This window comes from Lampetra fluviatilis, chromosome 34, assembly GCF_964198595.1.
Source record: "Lampetra fluviatilis chromosome 34, kcLamFluv1.1, whole genome shotgun sequence".
Classification (NCBI taxonomy): Eukaryota; Metazoa; Chordata; class Hyperoartia; order Petromyzontiformes; family Petromyzontidae; genus Lampetra; species Lampetra fluviatilis.
The window spans coordinates 10,945,441-10,960,947 of NC_136308.1; the positions used below are offsets into that span (position 1 = coordinate 10,945,441).

The 15,507-nt window shown below is 54.8% G+C and overlaps 2 protein-coding genes across 2 annotated transcripts in view; one reads left to right on the forward strand and one right to left on the reverse strand.

The window, feature by feature from the left end:
• Window positions 1-13,142, forward strand: ARPC4 (actin related protein 2/3 complex subunit 4). The gene is made up of 6 exons (XM_078872511.1): window positions 1-58; window positions 6,001-6,119; window positions 8,795-8,906; window positions 9,032-9,127; window positions 10,582-10,752; window positions 11,993-13,142. Exons 1-6 carry the CDS (start codon window positions 56-58, stop codon window positions 11,996-11,998), a joined length of 507 nt encoding a protein of 168 aa, XP_078728637.1. The 5' UTR covers window positions 1-55; the 3' UTR covers window positions 11,999-13,142.
• The window catches only part of LOC144944415 (prestin-like), a 36,739-nt gene continuing 34,264 nt past the window's right edge, over window positions 13,033-15,507 (reverse strand). The window contains exons 17-20 of the mRNA XM_078872555.1: window positions 14,762-14,816; window positions 14,478-14,638; window positions 13,955-14,119; window positions 13,033-13,053 (exon numbers count right to left, since the gene is read on the reverse strand). Of these exons, the coding sequence (XP_078728681.1) occupies window positions 13,033-13,053; window positions 13,955-14,119; window positions 14,478-14,638; window positions 14,762-14,816 (402 nt within the window). The remainder of the gene's footprint in view (window positions 13,054-13,954; window positions 14,120-14,477; window positions 14,639-14,761; window positions 14,817-15,507) is intronic.

Genomic DNA, 15,507 nt, shown 5'->3' on the forward strand with positions numbered 1-15,507 from the left:
GCGGGGCGCGCATGCGCAGTGAGCGCGGCGGCACGGGAGGAGACGGAACGCAGCCATGGTGAGGGCGCGGCGGACCCGCTTCGGGTCGTTTTGTGGGCGATGAATCGCCCCGGTCGGGGCTGCGAGGGTCACCGGCCACGGCGCAGGGCTCTGAGGCGCGGGGCTCGGTGGCGAACTGGCGGAGTGCGCGGCCTCGTCCCCGCAGTCGTGGAGCCGTGGGAGCGGCGCGCGGGCGCGGCCGCGATTTTAGCTTCCGCGTTCCTCTGCGTTCACTACGAGAGTAGTGGTGGTGGTGTAGTGCACTACCAGTGGTGGTGGTGTAGTGTAGTGCACTACGTGTGCTGGTGTAGTGCACTACGTGTGGTGGTGGTGTAGTGCACTACGTGTGGTGGTGGTGTAGTGCACTAGTGTGGTGGTGGTGGTGTAGTGCACTACTAGTGTGGTGGTGGTGTAGTGCACTACGTGTGGTGGTGGTGTAGTGCACTACTAGTGTGGTGGTGGTGTAGTGCACTACGAGTGTGGTGGTGGTGTAGTGCACTACCAGTGTGGTGGTGTAGTGCACTACGTGTGGTGGTGGTGTAGTGCACTACGAGTGTGGTGGTGGTGTAGTGCACTACGAGTGTGGTGGTGGTGTAGTGCACTACGTGTGGTGGTGGTGTAGTGTACTACGTGTGGTGGTGGTGTAGTGCACTACGAGTGTGGTGGTGGTGTAGTGCACTACGAGTGTGGTGGTGGTGTAGTGCACTACGAGTGTGGTGGTGGTGTAGTGCACTACCAGTGTGGTGGTGTAGTGCACTACCAGTGTGGTGGTGTAGTGCACTACGTGTGGTGGTGGTGTAGTGCACTACCAGTGTGGTGGTGGTGTAGTGCACTACTAGTGTGGTGGTGGTGTAGTGCACTACTAGTGTGGTGGTGGTGTAGTGCACTACGTGTGGTGGTGGTGTAGTGCACTACGTGTGGTGGTGGTGTAGTGCACTACGAGTACGGTGGTGTAGTGCACTACCAGTGGTGGTGGTGTAGTGTAGTGCACTACGTGTGCTGGTGTAGTGCACTAGTGTGGTGGTGGTGTAGTGCACTACTAGTGTGGTGGTGGTGTAGTGCACCACGTGTGGTGGTGGTGTAGTGCACCACGTGTGGTGGTGGTGTAGTGCACTACTAGTGTGGTGGTGGTGTAGTGCACTACGAGTGTGGTGGTGGTGTAGTGCACTACCAGTGTGGTGGTGTAGTGCACTACGTGTGGTGGTGGTGTAGTGCACTACGAGTGTGGTGGTGGTGTAGTGCACTACGTGTGGTGGTGGTGTAGTGCACTACGTGTGGTGGTGGTGTAGTGCACTACGAGTGTGGTGGTGGTGTAGTGCACTACGAGTGTGGTGGTGGTGTAGTGCACTTCGAGTGTGGTGGTGGTGTAGTGCACTACCAGTGTGGTGGTGGTGTAGTGCACTACGTGTGGTGGTGGTGTAGTGCACTACGTGTGGTGGTGGTGTAGTGCACTACCAGTGTGGTGGTGGTGTAGTGCACTACTAGTGTGGTGGTGGTGTAGTGCACTACTAGTGTGGTGGTGGTATAGTGCACTACTAGTGTGGTGGTGGTGTAGTGCACTACGTGTGGTGGTGGTGTAGTGCACTACGAGTGTGGGTGGTGGTGTAGTGCACTACCAGTATGGTGGTGTAGTGCACTACGTGTGGTGGTGGTGTAGTGCACTACGTGTGGTGGTGGTGTAGTGCACTACGAGTGTGGTGGTAGTGTAGTGCACTACGTGTGGTGGTGGTGTAGTGCACTACGAGTGTGGTGGTGGTGTAGTGCACTTCGAGTGTGGTGGTGGTGTAGTGCACTACGTGTGGTGGTGGTGTAGTGCACTACGAGTGTGGTGGTAGTGTAGTGCACTACGTGTGGTGGTGGTGTAGTGCACTACGAGTGTGGTGGTGGTGTAGTGCACTACGAGTGTGGTGGTGGTGTAGTGCACTACCAGTGTGGTGGTGGTGGTGTAGTGCACTACCAGTGTGGTGGTGGTGGTGTAGTGCACTACCAGTGTGGTGGTGGTGGTGGTGGTGTAGTGCACTACCAGTATGGTGGTGTAGTGCACTACCAGTATGGTGGTGGTGTAGTGCACTACGTGTGGTGGTGGTGTAGTGCACTACGAGTGTGGTGGTGGTGTAGTGCACTACGAGTGTGGTGGTGGTGTAGTGCACTACGAGTGTGGTGGTGGTGTAGTGCACTACGAGTGTGGTGGTGGTGTAGTGCACTACCAGTGTGGTGGTGGTGTAGTGCACTACCAGTGTGGTGGTGTAGTGCACTACGAGTGTGGTGATGGTGTAGTGCAGTACACCACGTAGTGCACTACGAGTGGTGGTGGTGTAGTGCACTACGAGTGGTGGTGGTGTAGTGCACTACGAGTGGTGGTGGTGTAGTGTACTACGTGTGGTGGTGGTGTAGTTCACTACGAGAGTGGTGGTGGTGTAGTGCACTACGAGTGTGGTGGTGGTGTAGTGCACTACTTGTGGTGGTGGTGTAGTGCACTACGTGTGGTGGTGGTGTAGTGCACTACGAGTGTGGTGGTGGTGTAGTGCACTACCAGTGTGGTGGTGTAGTGCACTACCAGTGTGGTGGTGTAGTGCACTACCAGTGTGGTGGTGTAGTGCACTACGAGTGTGGTGGTGGTGTAGTGCACTACCAGTGTGGTGGTGTAGTGCACTACGAGTGTGGTGGTGGTGTAGTGCACTACCAGTGTGGTGGTGGTGTAGTGCACTACCAGTGTGGTGGTGTAGTGCACTACGAGTGTGGTGATGGTGTAGTGCAGTACACCACGTAGTGCACTACTTGTGGTGTAGTGCACTACTTGTGGTGTAGTGCACTACGAGTGGTGGTGGTGTAGTGCACTACGAGTGGTGGTGGTGTAGTGCACTACGTGTGGTGGTGGTGTAGTTCACTACGAGAGTGGTGGTGGTGTAGTGCACTACGAGTGTGGTGGTGGTGTAGTGCACTACGAGTGTGGTGGTGGTGTAGTGCACTACCAGTGTGGTGGTGGTGGTGTAGTGCACTACCAGTGTGGTGGTGTAGTGCACTACGAGTGTGGTGATGGTGTAGTGCAGTACACCACGTAGTGCACTACTTGTGGTGGTGTAGTGCACTACGAGTGGTGGTGGTGTAGTGCACTACGAGTGGTGGTGGTGTAGTGCACTACGTGTGGTGGTGTAGTTCACTACGAGAGTGGTGGTTGTGTAGTGCACTACGAGTGGTGGTGGTGTAGTTCACTACGAGAGTGGTGGTGGTGTAGTGCACTACGAGTGGTGGTGGTGGTTTAGTGCACTACCAGTGTGGTGGTGGTGGTGTAGTGCACTACCAGTGTGGTGGTGGTGGTGTAGTGCACTACCAGTGTGGTGCTGGTGGTGTAGTGCACTACCAGTGTGGTGCTGGTGGTGGTGGTGGTGTAGTGCACTACGAGAGTGGCGCTGTTATCAAGTGCCCGCTACATCGTCCCGGGTAGCCGCTCGACCCGAGGCGGCGCGTGATTCGTGCGGCGGCGATTGTGGGTCTCCAGTGCAGGAGCGGATGTCGGTGTTCCGAGTCGTCGCTGCCTCTGGCCACATCGCCACTGCGTCATCGGAAACGGAGAGAGATTCGAGCTTGGTTGGGTCGTGCTTGCAATTCCATACCTGTCAACCCCTTATTACAGACTATTTCAGACTTGATTGGTTACACTTATAAATATCAACGTTCATCCTACAAAGTCCCATCACAAGATAGAAACACACAAATAGGCAAAAAAATATATATATATTTTTTGCCAGTATTGAAACAGCTGTATGCCGTATGGACCTAAAACTACATTTCCCTGTACAAGAATACGAGTAAACCATAGTATGGGGTGACAGGTATACAATTCAGCCCGTTATCCCTCCTGGGGTCGTTAAAACAACATAAGCAATCTTTGGGTGTCGTCAACAGTGTGTTTCCCACGTGATAGACTCACGGCCCGCTATCAGGGAATGTAATATTTTCGCTTTTTTAACGTGTTTAATGCTGTGGAATGGGTGACCACCAAAGAGTAACAAACAGCCGCTGCTGCTGCTGTCGGTGGCCCTGTGGGGGCGACACGATCTGCAGAGGGGGCGGCGCATCAAACAACCCATTTGGTTTAAGTTAGTTTGATGTAACCAGGTGAGAAGGCGAACAAGAGGCGTGAGATGAGTCTCATTTTGCAAGAGCTATCCCGGGGGCATTAGTCTGACAATTTCCGCAAATTGCTGAATCCCATTTGAGTAATGTGTGGGCGATTTTGGAATTTGTCAAATGTGTACACGTTAGATATTTAACGCTTATGATTGGCATCAAGGGGGTGTGGGTTGGTGGGGGTCTTTAACGTCCAATCTGAAGCGTGCTACTCCGGCTATTATACCCGCAGTATTAATCAGGGCGGCCGCTGCATTAAAAACTACCAACCTCTGCAACAAGCAGCGAACGCCTATTGCCGCAAGGCCATGCCACCGGCCCCCGCGCTACTCCACGATACACTACTTATTTAAAACCATCTGAGAGCCAGCTGAGTGGTCAAGTCAATGGTTGCATTGTACGTCTTATGATGCGCACGTGCCCACGTTCCCCCTGCCTTTAAATCTGCACTGACCGGCAATGTGGGGGGGGGGGGGAAGTATGGTCAGATAACCCGTGCTGTGCGGCACGCCGCGTCAAGGAGGCTATTCATGTGTGTAGTGTAAAGGAGACGGTGTTTTGAAAATGCAAAACATTTGTCAAAAAAACAGTGTGGCCTTCGCAGTAATAAACAGCAGTAGGTGACGTGTCAAGCAGTGGCCCTGCACCGCACGTAGGCCACAGGTAGCGTCTCACCTCTCCCCGTCGCCTACTATGTATATACATATTCCTTTTAAGGCAGTGTTATTACCTTGCTGATTTTGTCAAGGAGCGCACGAACCATCACGCAAACGCCAGAATCATCTTTGGATAACAAATCGAAGAAAGGCAATGGTCACTGCATCGCGCGGCGCTTTCGGATGCCCTTATTCAGCAGTCTGGAATGGTGTTCCGATATTAGGAAGCCACTGGAGCTATGCACTTTTCAATCTACATTAAAAACTAATTTATTTAGAACTGCTTTTTGTGGTTAGTTTGTTATCCTTCCCCCACACCTCCAATTAGCAAGGTTGGCTATGTACGGTGCAAAAGAAGTTCAACATATATGCGTACAAACCCTAGGTGCAGTCAATACAATTTTGACACGGTCAATTATCAGATTGTGCAGAGACCTGATAAATGACTTTCCCGATTGTACCCCCAATGATTTGAGGGTCTAAGACAGGAAGCACAAGGACCTTACAAACACGGAACTCCTCTCTAACTTCCTAATAAGCGGCTGAACTGCCCTCTTTAAATGCCCACGCAAAAGCGACGTTACGAAGCGTTGGGGCTGATGTGATATGTCCACATCTTAACTGCATCCCCACTCGGTTGGCTGATTGGGTGGGTGCCCCTGTGGTCGAGGTGAGTGGCAGCAGTGATGGATACCACGACGAGGTCCCCGGAGTTTACGTATCTTGGAGCCACTTTACGCCGTTGGTTCCACCCAATATCAACAGGGAGAGCGACGCTTTGCTCACCCCACCGGCAGTGTGGCGTTTGAACGTAGTATGGATGGGATGTAACAGCCTGGTTGAATGAACGCTCAACATAGGAGGAAGAATTAACAGGGTAAATATATATGAAGATTGACCATGATAATAGCTATAGAAGGGTGATAAGGAAACGACTGTACGTCGGTGAGCAAGTGATGGGAGCATATCGGTGAGTGTCGGATCATCAATTTACTCTGTATACACAAACCATTCGCTGAGACCTGAAATAAACTTGGGAGGACCCTCATAAAAAAAAGTCATGAGTCTCAGTGAGGCTGTCCTGACCAAAATAAAATTACGTAATAGTCAACAATAGCGCTTTATGCCTGTGTGCGCGTGCACCTCTATGCGCGCGTGCGTGTACGTGGTACAGACGGCGACTCTGCGGCCCTACCTGAATGCAGTGCGCGCCACGCTACAGGCCACACTCTGCCTGGAGAACTTCTCCTCGCAGGTCGTGGAGCGGCACAACAAGCCCGAGGTGGAAGTGAGGTACGTGGTCCCTCTTGCTCCCTCTCTCCTGCTCCCTCTCTCCTGCTCCCTCTCTCCTGCTCCCTCCTGCTCCTCCTGCCTCCCTCTTGCTCCCTCCTCCCTCCCTCCCTGCGGTTTCCTCATGCTCCCTCCCTCCACCTGCTCTTCTTACCTCTTCCACCTGGACTGGAAGCTGCAGCACTGAGTTCAATGAATTTATTTAAACAACGTTGTCAGAGGCAGTGCTATAAGAGGTATGCCTGCACTGAGGTGGCTATATTGAGATGCCTATGCTGAGGTGGCTATGCTCAGGTGGCTTTCCTGCGTTGCCTATACTGATGTGGCTATGCTGAGATGACTATCTTAGTGGCTGTACTCAGGTGGCTATGCTGAGGTGGTCAGACTGAGATGGCTATGCCGAAATAACTAGACTGAGGTGGCTAAACTAAGTAAGAAATATAATTTGAACATCCATATTATTAAATAGGAGCTGGGAATGGGTACATACAAAATAAACACGATTCAGGATATCTTATTTTGGAATGTAGTTCATAAATACATGGATTAGAGAACACATGCAGGTTAATGATGTCATCCAAACTTTTAATAAAGGGTGAGTAGATGTGGGCAGTATGTGTCATGGCTAAAAAGAATGGTGGTAGACAGCGGTGAATGACGGGGTGGCTCCCCCGGGATGGAACGTCCACCGAGGAGATGGAGTGATGAAATCCTTTCGTGTGCACACGATGGATGGATTTATTGTCTTTGCGGGATCGTGAGAGGCAGCAACGGCTTGAGGAGAGGATTTCATCCGGCAGTAGATTGAAGACGACTGACGATGAGTTCGGACGGGCAGAGGTTTTTAATCGGCAAGATAAAGTGGGTCAAGGAAGAGAGGTCGCGTCCAAATTAGAAATCTTTTTGCCGACATGGGGGGACGATCGCGTTCACCCGGGGCTCTCGTCACCAGACGGGGAAGAGACTTGGCCAGGAATGGGAATGGCCGGAGAGAGTCTTCGAGTCGTCGAGCGAGTTGCCTTCGTGCTCTGACTTGTCATTGTTGCCGGGGCGCTTGGTCACACGATCGGGTCGTGCGCTCGTGATTACTTCGACTTGGGCCCGCCGCCAGCGCCGCGACAAGCGGTGGCGCTTGGCGCAGGTGAAGCGTGCAGCGTCGCACCGCCAATCCCCGCCCCGCAGCGACCCCTGAGAGCCCGGGAAGCCTGTTGCGCGTTACAAGCTAAAATTATACTCTTAGGTTTTTCGGTAAAGTCACGTAGGTAAAAAAAAAAATAATACTGTATCAAAACTTGACACAGTAAATTTGGCTGTGACGGTCCCACCTGAAGACGGAGACTTGTGTTTCCACCGAAACGTCGTGATTTAATTTAGTTATTTTCATTTATTATTATTTTATTATTATTATTTTTTACCTACGTGACTTTACCGACAAAACCTAAGAGTATGAATCCTTGCAGTCACGATAGCTTCAAATCTAGAATTAAGCTAAAATCATATTTTATTCTACGTTCACACCACTGTATATTCTATTAAAGTAACAAATAAGCAGGTAGTTCCACCTCCTTCACGTGTCTGGGATAGCTTTAATCCAGTGGGAATTGGTTCAACACGAAACAACTGTGGGCCATTTTGAGAATTCATTGTCTCCAAATATGCTTGAACCAATGCTGGTGAACTGCCAGATGTTTATAAACAGGGGACCCTCTCCATTAGATGTGGGTCCTCATGTACATTCTGGAGTTGCACCGCAGATAGATTCAATAAACTCGCAGCGTTGAAGGACGTGCGAATTAGCCTTGTTCAGTCGTAGATGCTGGTCAGGTTCCTGAAGTCATAGAACACAGGGAGCCAGCACTTATAACTATGCAACTGCTCCATAATATTGGTCGCGAAAGCCTATGTGTTAAACTAGTCAACTACTGTTTGACCTATTTTTTATTTTACCAAGGAAGGCCCACTGAGCTATTTATATCTTTTTCAGAAGTGACCTGGCCACAAATGATTGCTTAATGAAGTGGGTTCTCACGTGGAAATTTATAGCAGCCAAATACTCAAAACGCCTGTTGATTCTAACTGGAGGGAAAAACCGGACGACCCAAATAAAAATCCACGGGGAGAGAGACATGCAAACTCAGTATACACAGGCTTCAGGGCCTGGATCGAACCCACAACCTCCTGTATATCAGGCGAGAGCGGTAACATCTCGCCACCGCAGAGTTTCTGCTCATGGACGAACTGTCGTGTACACATGTATACTGCTGGTGGTCAGAAGTGGCGAGGGGAGTGAGGAGACTCGCACCGTTGTGTGAACGGACCTCGTGCTGGCTGTCAGACCCCACAGCTCCCGAAATACAGACAACACAATGGGGAATACAGGGAAAGCCCGGCAACTTTGCTCAGTGGGGAGAAACCGCATTTCCACGTCAAGGTTTCACCTCCTGGTTGGAGGTTGATTTGGCCCATCATACTTCGGGATGTGGAATTTCCACCAGCGGCTCAGGGCTGTGAAGCAAAGATGAGCACCAATGGCTCAATGTTCATCTGAGGAGCAGGAAATCACCCTGACAGAGCGAGAGTTTTCTCCGCCCGTAAGCGGGTGACGGCACTTTGCCGAACCGCACCACTTGGAGCCTCGCGCGCGTTAACGGCCGCCGTCCCCGTGCTGCCCCGAGCAGGAGCGGCAAGGAGCTGCTGCTGCAGCCCGTGATGATCAGCCGCAACGAGAAGGAGAAGGTCCTCATCGAGGGCTCCATCAACTCCGTGCGCATCAGCATCTCCGTGAAGCAGGTACCGCTCGGGCGCTCGCGCGCACGCAGCCGGCCCCCGCGTTGGCCTCGCGTTCAACTGCGCACCCCTTGTCCCGTGCGGGCCCTGACGCGCACCTTGCCCCCGGCCCCCGCCACTCTCCCCAGGCCGATGAGATCGAGAAGATTTTGTGCCACAAGTTCATGCGCTTCATGATGATGCGGGCGGAGAACTTCTTCATTCTACGGCGCAAACCTGTGGAGGTAACCCCTCGCCGCCCCCTCACCGCTCGCCCCCCCCCTCACCGCTCGCCCCCCCCCCTCACCACTCGCCCCCCCCCTCACCGCTCCTCGCACTCAAACACACGTCTCAGCTTCCTCACCCCTCTCCAAATCCTATAAACTAACTAAGCTAAACTTTTTATTTCACCAGGTAAGGCCCCTACTGAGCTATGTAGCTCTTTTTCAGAAGCAATCCTGGCCACCACAAATGATGGCTCGGCGAAAGTGGCTTGTCGTCGAATGGGAATTGACAGCAGCCAAATACTCAAAACGCGTGACGTTGATTGTAAAATGTGGAGGGAAAAAACCGGAGGACCCGGAAAAAAATCCACGCGACCGCGGGGAGAGAGACACGCAAACTCCAAATATACAGCAGGCGTCACGGTCGGGATAGAACCCGCGACCCTCTGCATACCCGGAGAGGTGGTTAACATCTCCTAGCCACCATGGTGCCCTCCTCACCCCTCTAACCCTCCCTGCCTAACCTCTTAACCCTCACTTTAGTCCTCACACTTCACCCCCCTGTGTCACCCTTTTCTCTTAATTCCTCAACCTTATCCCCGTGTCTCACCTATTCACCTGTGGCATAGGGGTGTGTGTGTGCCTGTATTTACAGCTCGTGAGAGATTGAGCTGGTAGTGCGTGGTGTCACGCAGTGTTAGTGCTGTGCGTGTTGTGTTTATGGCGGAGTGTACACACGAGGGCGCGTGTGGTGGTGTGCGACCGACTCGGAAGCGAATTTGCTGCTCCGACGAGCACTGAGGCGGCGCTCGCATCCTGCATGAAGCCCCTAGACCAGTGCTGGAAACTCCACATTTCTACGGTGGGGCTGAGACTGTATCGGACAACCGCTGTTGACTCCCCCACGTAATCTGGACTCGTTTACAGTCAAGCCGCAGTTCCTCCATGACTTGAAAACTCGCATCCGTTTCCCCATTTTCTTAAGGAACCAAAACCTTGGACCATCGTCATTTTCTAATAACTATCGGCCTATATCAATGCTGCCATTTTTTAAAGCAAAAAAACTCGTTGACAGACTACAGATGCAGGAACATCTGTAGTCTGGAAGACTTGTTGACAATCAACCGTTCCGGAATTCGACCCCCCCTTTATAGCACTGAGACACAGTGTGCCGTGCGCAGTGTAACGTAGACAGTGTGCCGTGTGCAGTGTAATGTAGACGGTGTGCCATGTACCGTGTGCGCTGTATGGTGTGCCCTGTACGGTGTGCCCTGTACGCTGTACGCTGTGCCGTGTGCGATGTACGGCGTACGGTGTGCGCTGTACGGTATGCGGTGTACGGTATGCCCTGTACGGTGTGCCCTGTACGCTGTACGCTGTGCCGTGTGCGATGTGCCGTGCGCGGTGTACACTGCTACACCTGCTACATCGAAAACGGCGTCTTCCCCCCCCCCCCTTTTGTGGGCGCTGCACAGGGCTACGACATCAGCTTCCTCATCACCAACTTCCACACGGAGCAGATGTACAAGCATAAGCTGGTGGACTTCCTCATCAACTTCATGGAGGAGATCGACAAAGAGATCAGCGAGATGAAGCTGTCCGTCAACGCCCGCGCTCGCATAGTGGCCGAGGAGTTCCTAAAAAACGTGAGGCTATCACCGAGACCCCTCGCTGAGACTCGCCATCACCGAGACCCCTCGCTGAGACTCACCATCACCGAGACTCACCATCACAGAGACTCACCACCACAGAGACTCACCACCACAGAGACTCACCATCACAGAGACTCCACCATCACTCAGACTCACCACCACTGAGACTCACCATCACAGAGACTCACCATCACTCAGACTCACCACCACTGAGACTCACCATCACAGAGACTCACCACCACTGAGACTCACCACCACTGAGACTCACCATCATAGAGACTCACCATCACAGAGACTCACCACCACTGAGACTCACCACCACTGAGACTCACCATCACAGAGACTCCACCATCACTCAGACTCACCACCACTGAGACTCACCATCACAGAGACTCACCATCACAGAGACTCACCATCACAGAGACTCACCACCACAGAGACTCACCACCACAGAGACTCACCATCACAGAGACTCACCATCACAGAGACTCACCATCACAGAGACTCACCATCACTGAGACTCACCATCACTGAGACTCACCACCACAGAGACTCACCACCACAGAGACTCACCACCACAGAGACTCACCATCACAGAGACTCACCATCACTGAGACTCACCACCACAGAGACTCACCACCACTGAGACTCACCACCACAGAGACTCACCATCACAGAGACTCACCATCACTGAGACTCACCATCACTGAGACTCACCATCACTGAGACCCACCACCACTGAGACCCACCACCACTGAGACTCACCATCACAGAGACTCACCACCACAGAGACTCACCATCACTGAGACTCACCACCACTGAGACTCACCACCACTGAGACTCACCATCACAGAAACTCACCACCACTGAGACTCACCACAGAGACTCACCATCACAGAGACTCACCATCACAGAGATTCACCACCACTGAGACTCACCATCACAGAGACTCACCACCATTGAGACTCACCACCATTGAGACTCACCATCACCGAGACTCACCATCACCGAGACTCCTCACAGAGAGACTCCCTGAGACTCGCTCACCCATCACCGAGGACCCGCTCGCTACCGCCAGTCACTCGTTACTCGAGACCCGGTCACCGCCGTGACTCACTCGGGGTCCTCCGGGTGCTCATTTAGAGCCTGGCTGCTGCTGAGAGGTTGCGGGATGAAATTCCGTGGTGACGGCGGCGGGTGGTGATGGTGACGCCTCCTGCCTTTGTCGTTACAGTTCTAGGCTGAGACGGCCGGAGCCCTGCAAGACGTGCCCAGCCGAGGACCACCGGACGCCCCCCCCCCCCCCCCGCTTGCGTCCACGCGGCGCGTGCTGCGACCTCCACGGATTTTTTTGTACAAAGAAATTGTCGGCAGTTGGGCTCGCTTGTAAACGACGTGTGATTCGGATGGTGTCAGTGACGATACATATTCATTTATGAGTCGGTAACCAGCCACGCTTTTGAGAACCATTTCCATCCCCGGCTCATCTTTGTATGCGCCTCCTCTTCTTCCTCCTCGCCTGGCAGGGCCGAGTACTCGCCGAGCCGGCAGCACGCCGGTGTGCACCCGCGGGAGGGGGCGGGGGAGTCACGCCGCTCAGGTTTTGATTGACAGCTTAGTGGGGGCGGTCTAACGAGCCTGATGGATAAAACGGCGTCAATAATAGCAATAACACCCTCTCGGCGCACAGCCCTCCGTGAACCCTAATCGTGAGCCCCCCGCCCCCCCACAGATTTTATTCTCAGAATGTATTCTCAGATTGTATTCTCAGAATGTATTCTCAGATTGTATTCTCAGATTGTATTCTCAGAATGTATTCTCAGATTGTATTCTCAGATTGTATTCTCGCCGTTCGTTCACTGGGGCAGCGACGCGACCTCCCAGTGGTGGAGAGCGCGTGTTCGATGCCCTTGAGGTGCCCCGGCATAAAGCGCAGAGGGGAGCGGCGGTGTGTGGGGGGGACACGGGAGGGCGGTGGGGGTCTGGGCCCATGCAAGTGCCGCAAGTTTTGTCACTGGAGCATCCGAATAAAAACGACCGCAGCTCGCCGACCCACGTGATGTGCTCTTGCTCGAGGGAGACGCAAAAAAAATGGGATTCGACCGACCATCGTGGTTTTTTTTATTTTGTTTTTAAAGCAGTCCTTTATTATTTCTAAGTCTACGCTAACGGGGCGCCGGGCGGGTTGGCGGGCAAGGAGGCAGCAGCAGCAGCTCCTCGCGGCTTGTCGGGTGGATCTCGCACTCCTCCGCGCCACCCCCGGCTCACCCCAGCTCACCCCAGCTCCGTGTGCACCTGTGGGCAGGGGACCAAGAGGAAAAGTGTGGGCGGTCGAGGTGAAAGAGTCGCTGAATGGTGAAAGTGTAATAAGGGACTCGATCCTGGTTCTGTCTCCGTCGTCCTTTATTCGGGTTCTTACACTTTTCCCACACGGCCCTCGCTCAGAGCTCTCCCCTTGGCAGCTCCGTAGCTGCCCTCGCTCCCGTAGCCTCCACACCTCTGCAGCTCTGCTGCAGACCCCCTGTGCAGTCCTCCGGCTGCCCTCACTGCAGCTCCATCGCTGCCCTCACTGCAGCTCCACCGCTGCCCGTCGTTCCTCCGTGCTTGGTCACCCGCTGGCCGACGGTGCCAAGTCTTACCCTTGGTGTATGTGGCGATCTCGCCACTCCTCGACCTCCGCCCTGCGTGGCCTCACTCTAACTCTGTCTCCCACACTCTCCCGTCTCTTCCGGTATCTCTCCCTTAAGACCTCACCCCTCTCTCCCACGTGACCTAACTCCTCCCCCCATGACGTCATATCCGCGAAGCCGTTTACGCCCGCATTACAAAAGCACCGGGTGGGTGAGGAGTTGAGTGATTTAGCGGGTCGGCGGGTGGATGGGTCGTTGGGTGGAAGCGAAGGGTGTGGGTGAGCTCGTGCAAGGCAGTGGTTGAAAGTGAACGGATTTGTGGGTGAGCGGGTGGGTGGGTGGGGGTAGGGTGGGTTGGTCAAAGTGAGCGGGTGAAAGTGCGAATAGGTGCGTGGGCAATCCCCCCAGCCGAGCGATGCCGCGGGCGTTTCTACCGACCGCGACGGGAGCCCGCGGGGCCAGGGAGCTTGGCAACGGCGCCCGGTGGGCAGTGGAGAGCCTCGGCGGAGCCGCGTGCCCTCATCTACGCGACTGGCTCCAAACCGCGCCCCTCCCACTCCAGGCACCGGTGCGGAGACGGCTTCCATGCTCGGCGTGGTTGCGGCGTGGTAGCGCTGCGTGGTTGCGCTGCGTGGTTGCGCTGCGTGGTTGCGCTGCGTGGTTGCGCTGCGTGGTTGCGCTGCGTGGTTGCGCGGCGTGGTTGCGCGGCGTGGTTGCGCGGCGTGGTAGCGCTGCGTGGTTGCGCGGCGTGGTTGCGGCGTGGTTGCGCTGCGTGGTAGCGTTGCGTGGTTGCGCTGCGTGGTAGCGTTGCGTGGTTGCGCTGCGTGGTAGCGCTGCGTGGTTGCGCTGCGTGGTTGCGCTGCGTGGTTGCGCTGCGTGGTAGCGCGGCGTGGTAGCGCGGCGTGGTTGCGCTGCGTGGTTGCGCTGCGTGGTTGCGCTGCGTGGTTGCGCTGCGTGGTTGCGCTGCGTGGTTGCGCTGCGTGGTTGCGCGGCGTGGTAGCGCTGCGTGGTTGCGCGTCGTGGTTGCGCTGCGTGGTTGCGCTGCGTGGTTGCGCTGCGTGGTTGCGCTGCAGCGTTGGCCGTGCGTACCCCGCTCCGGCCCCGCTGCAGGCAGTGGACTGCAGCCGCGTGCACGCTGGGGAACAGCCTGGCGCCTCCCGGGTCCGCGCCTGCTGGGTCCGTTGCTGTGCCCGTCTCCGTGACGCCGGGCGTGAAGAACCCACAGGAGTGGAGCTGCTCCAGGACGCAGTCTCCTCGTACGGGGGGCGGGGTGGGGGAGACGGTGACGGGCACGGTGCCACCGTCATGACCGTGCGGGCGCGGCGGCGTGGCAACACGGGTGCGGGTCGACGGTGTGCGAGCTCAGCCCTTACCCTGACAGGCGGCGATGCACACCTCCAGGCCCATCGCGCCCAGCCCCGCCATGGCCTGTGACGCACACGCCGAGCGCAACAACAACAACAGCAGGAGCCGCCATTCGCCAGCAAGTGGCGGGGACGTCGCCACGGCGCTTTGTGCCGAGCGCAGGCGCAGGCCGATAACGGTTACCCTTCCCGGGGACGTCGAGCCAGGCCCCAGCTTGAGAGTCGTGCTCTCATGTTGGGGAGATGCGCCTGCTGGATGTGTCCGCTAGCGGATGCCCACTGCTACCCGTGCTCCTGATGGCCTATCCGCCCCGTGGTCTCGCGTCGTCGTTTTGTTGGCGGGAATTGCGAGTGGCGAGGATCTTGTCTCCAGCCTCGGGAGCAGCGGAAGACGTCGTGGTCCCATCAGATCCATGCGGGGAGGTGGCCGGGTGGCTCGGAGGTCAAGAACGCTGAGCCAGCAATGCTGAGATCCTAGGTTCTAAGTCAGGTTTCAAGCCACCATGTGATTAAACCGGATTCTCAAGCGTGGTGAGTTGATGGGCCCAGGTGCGGTCACCAATGAATGCACGCAAAAAAAATTAACCCGTAAAAACAAAGTTTTTCACTATAAATCCTTTATATGCGTGGCGGCTAGAGTCCTCTCGTCCTCTGGCTTGTGATGGCTGCCACCTATGGGTCAGATGATTGCCTGGCAGCATTAAGCAATTGGTAATTAAATATAATTTTATTTTTTCCTAAAAAGTGTAAAATTT

Excerpts from the sequence above, each read along its gene's own strand:
- ARPC4 (XM_078872511.1), top strand. Across the intron at positions 6,120-8,794 it reads AAGCCCGAGGTGGAAGTGAG|GAGCGGCAAGGAGCTGCTGC; the intron begins GTACGTGGTCCC and ends TGCCCCGAGCAG. Across the intron at positions 8,907-9,031 it reads TCAGCATCTCCGTGAAGCAG|GCCGATGAGATCGAGAAGAT; the intron begins GTACCGCTCGGG and ends CACTCTCCCCAG.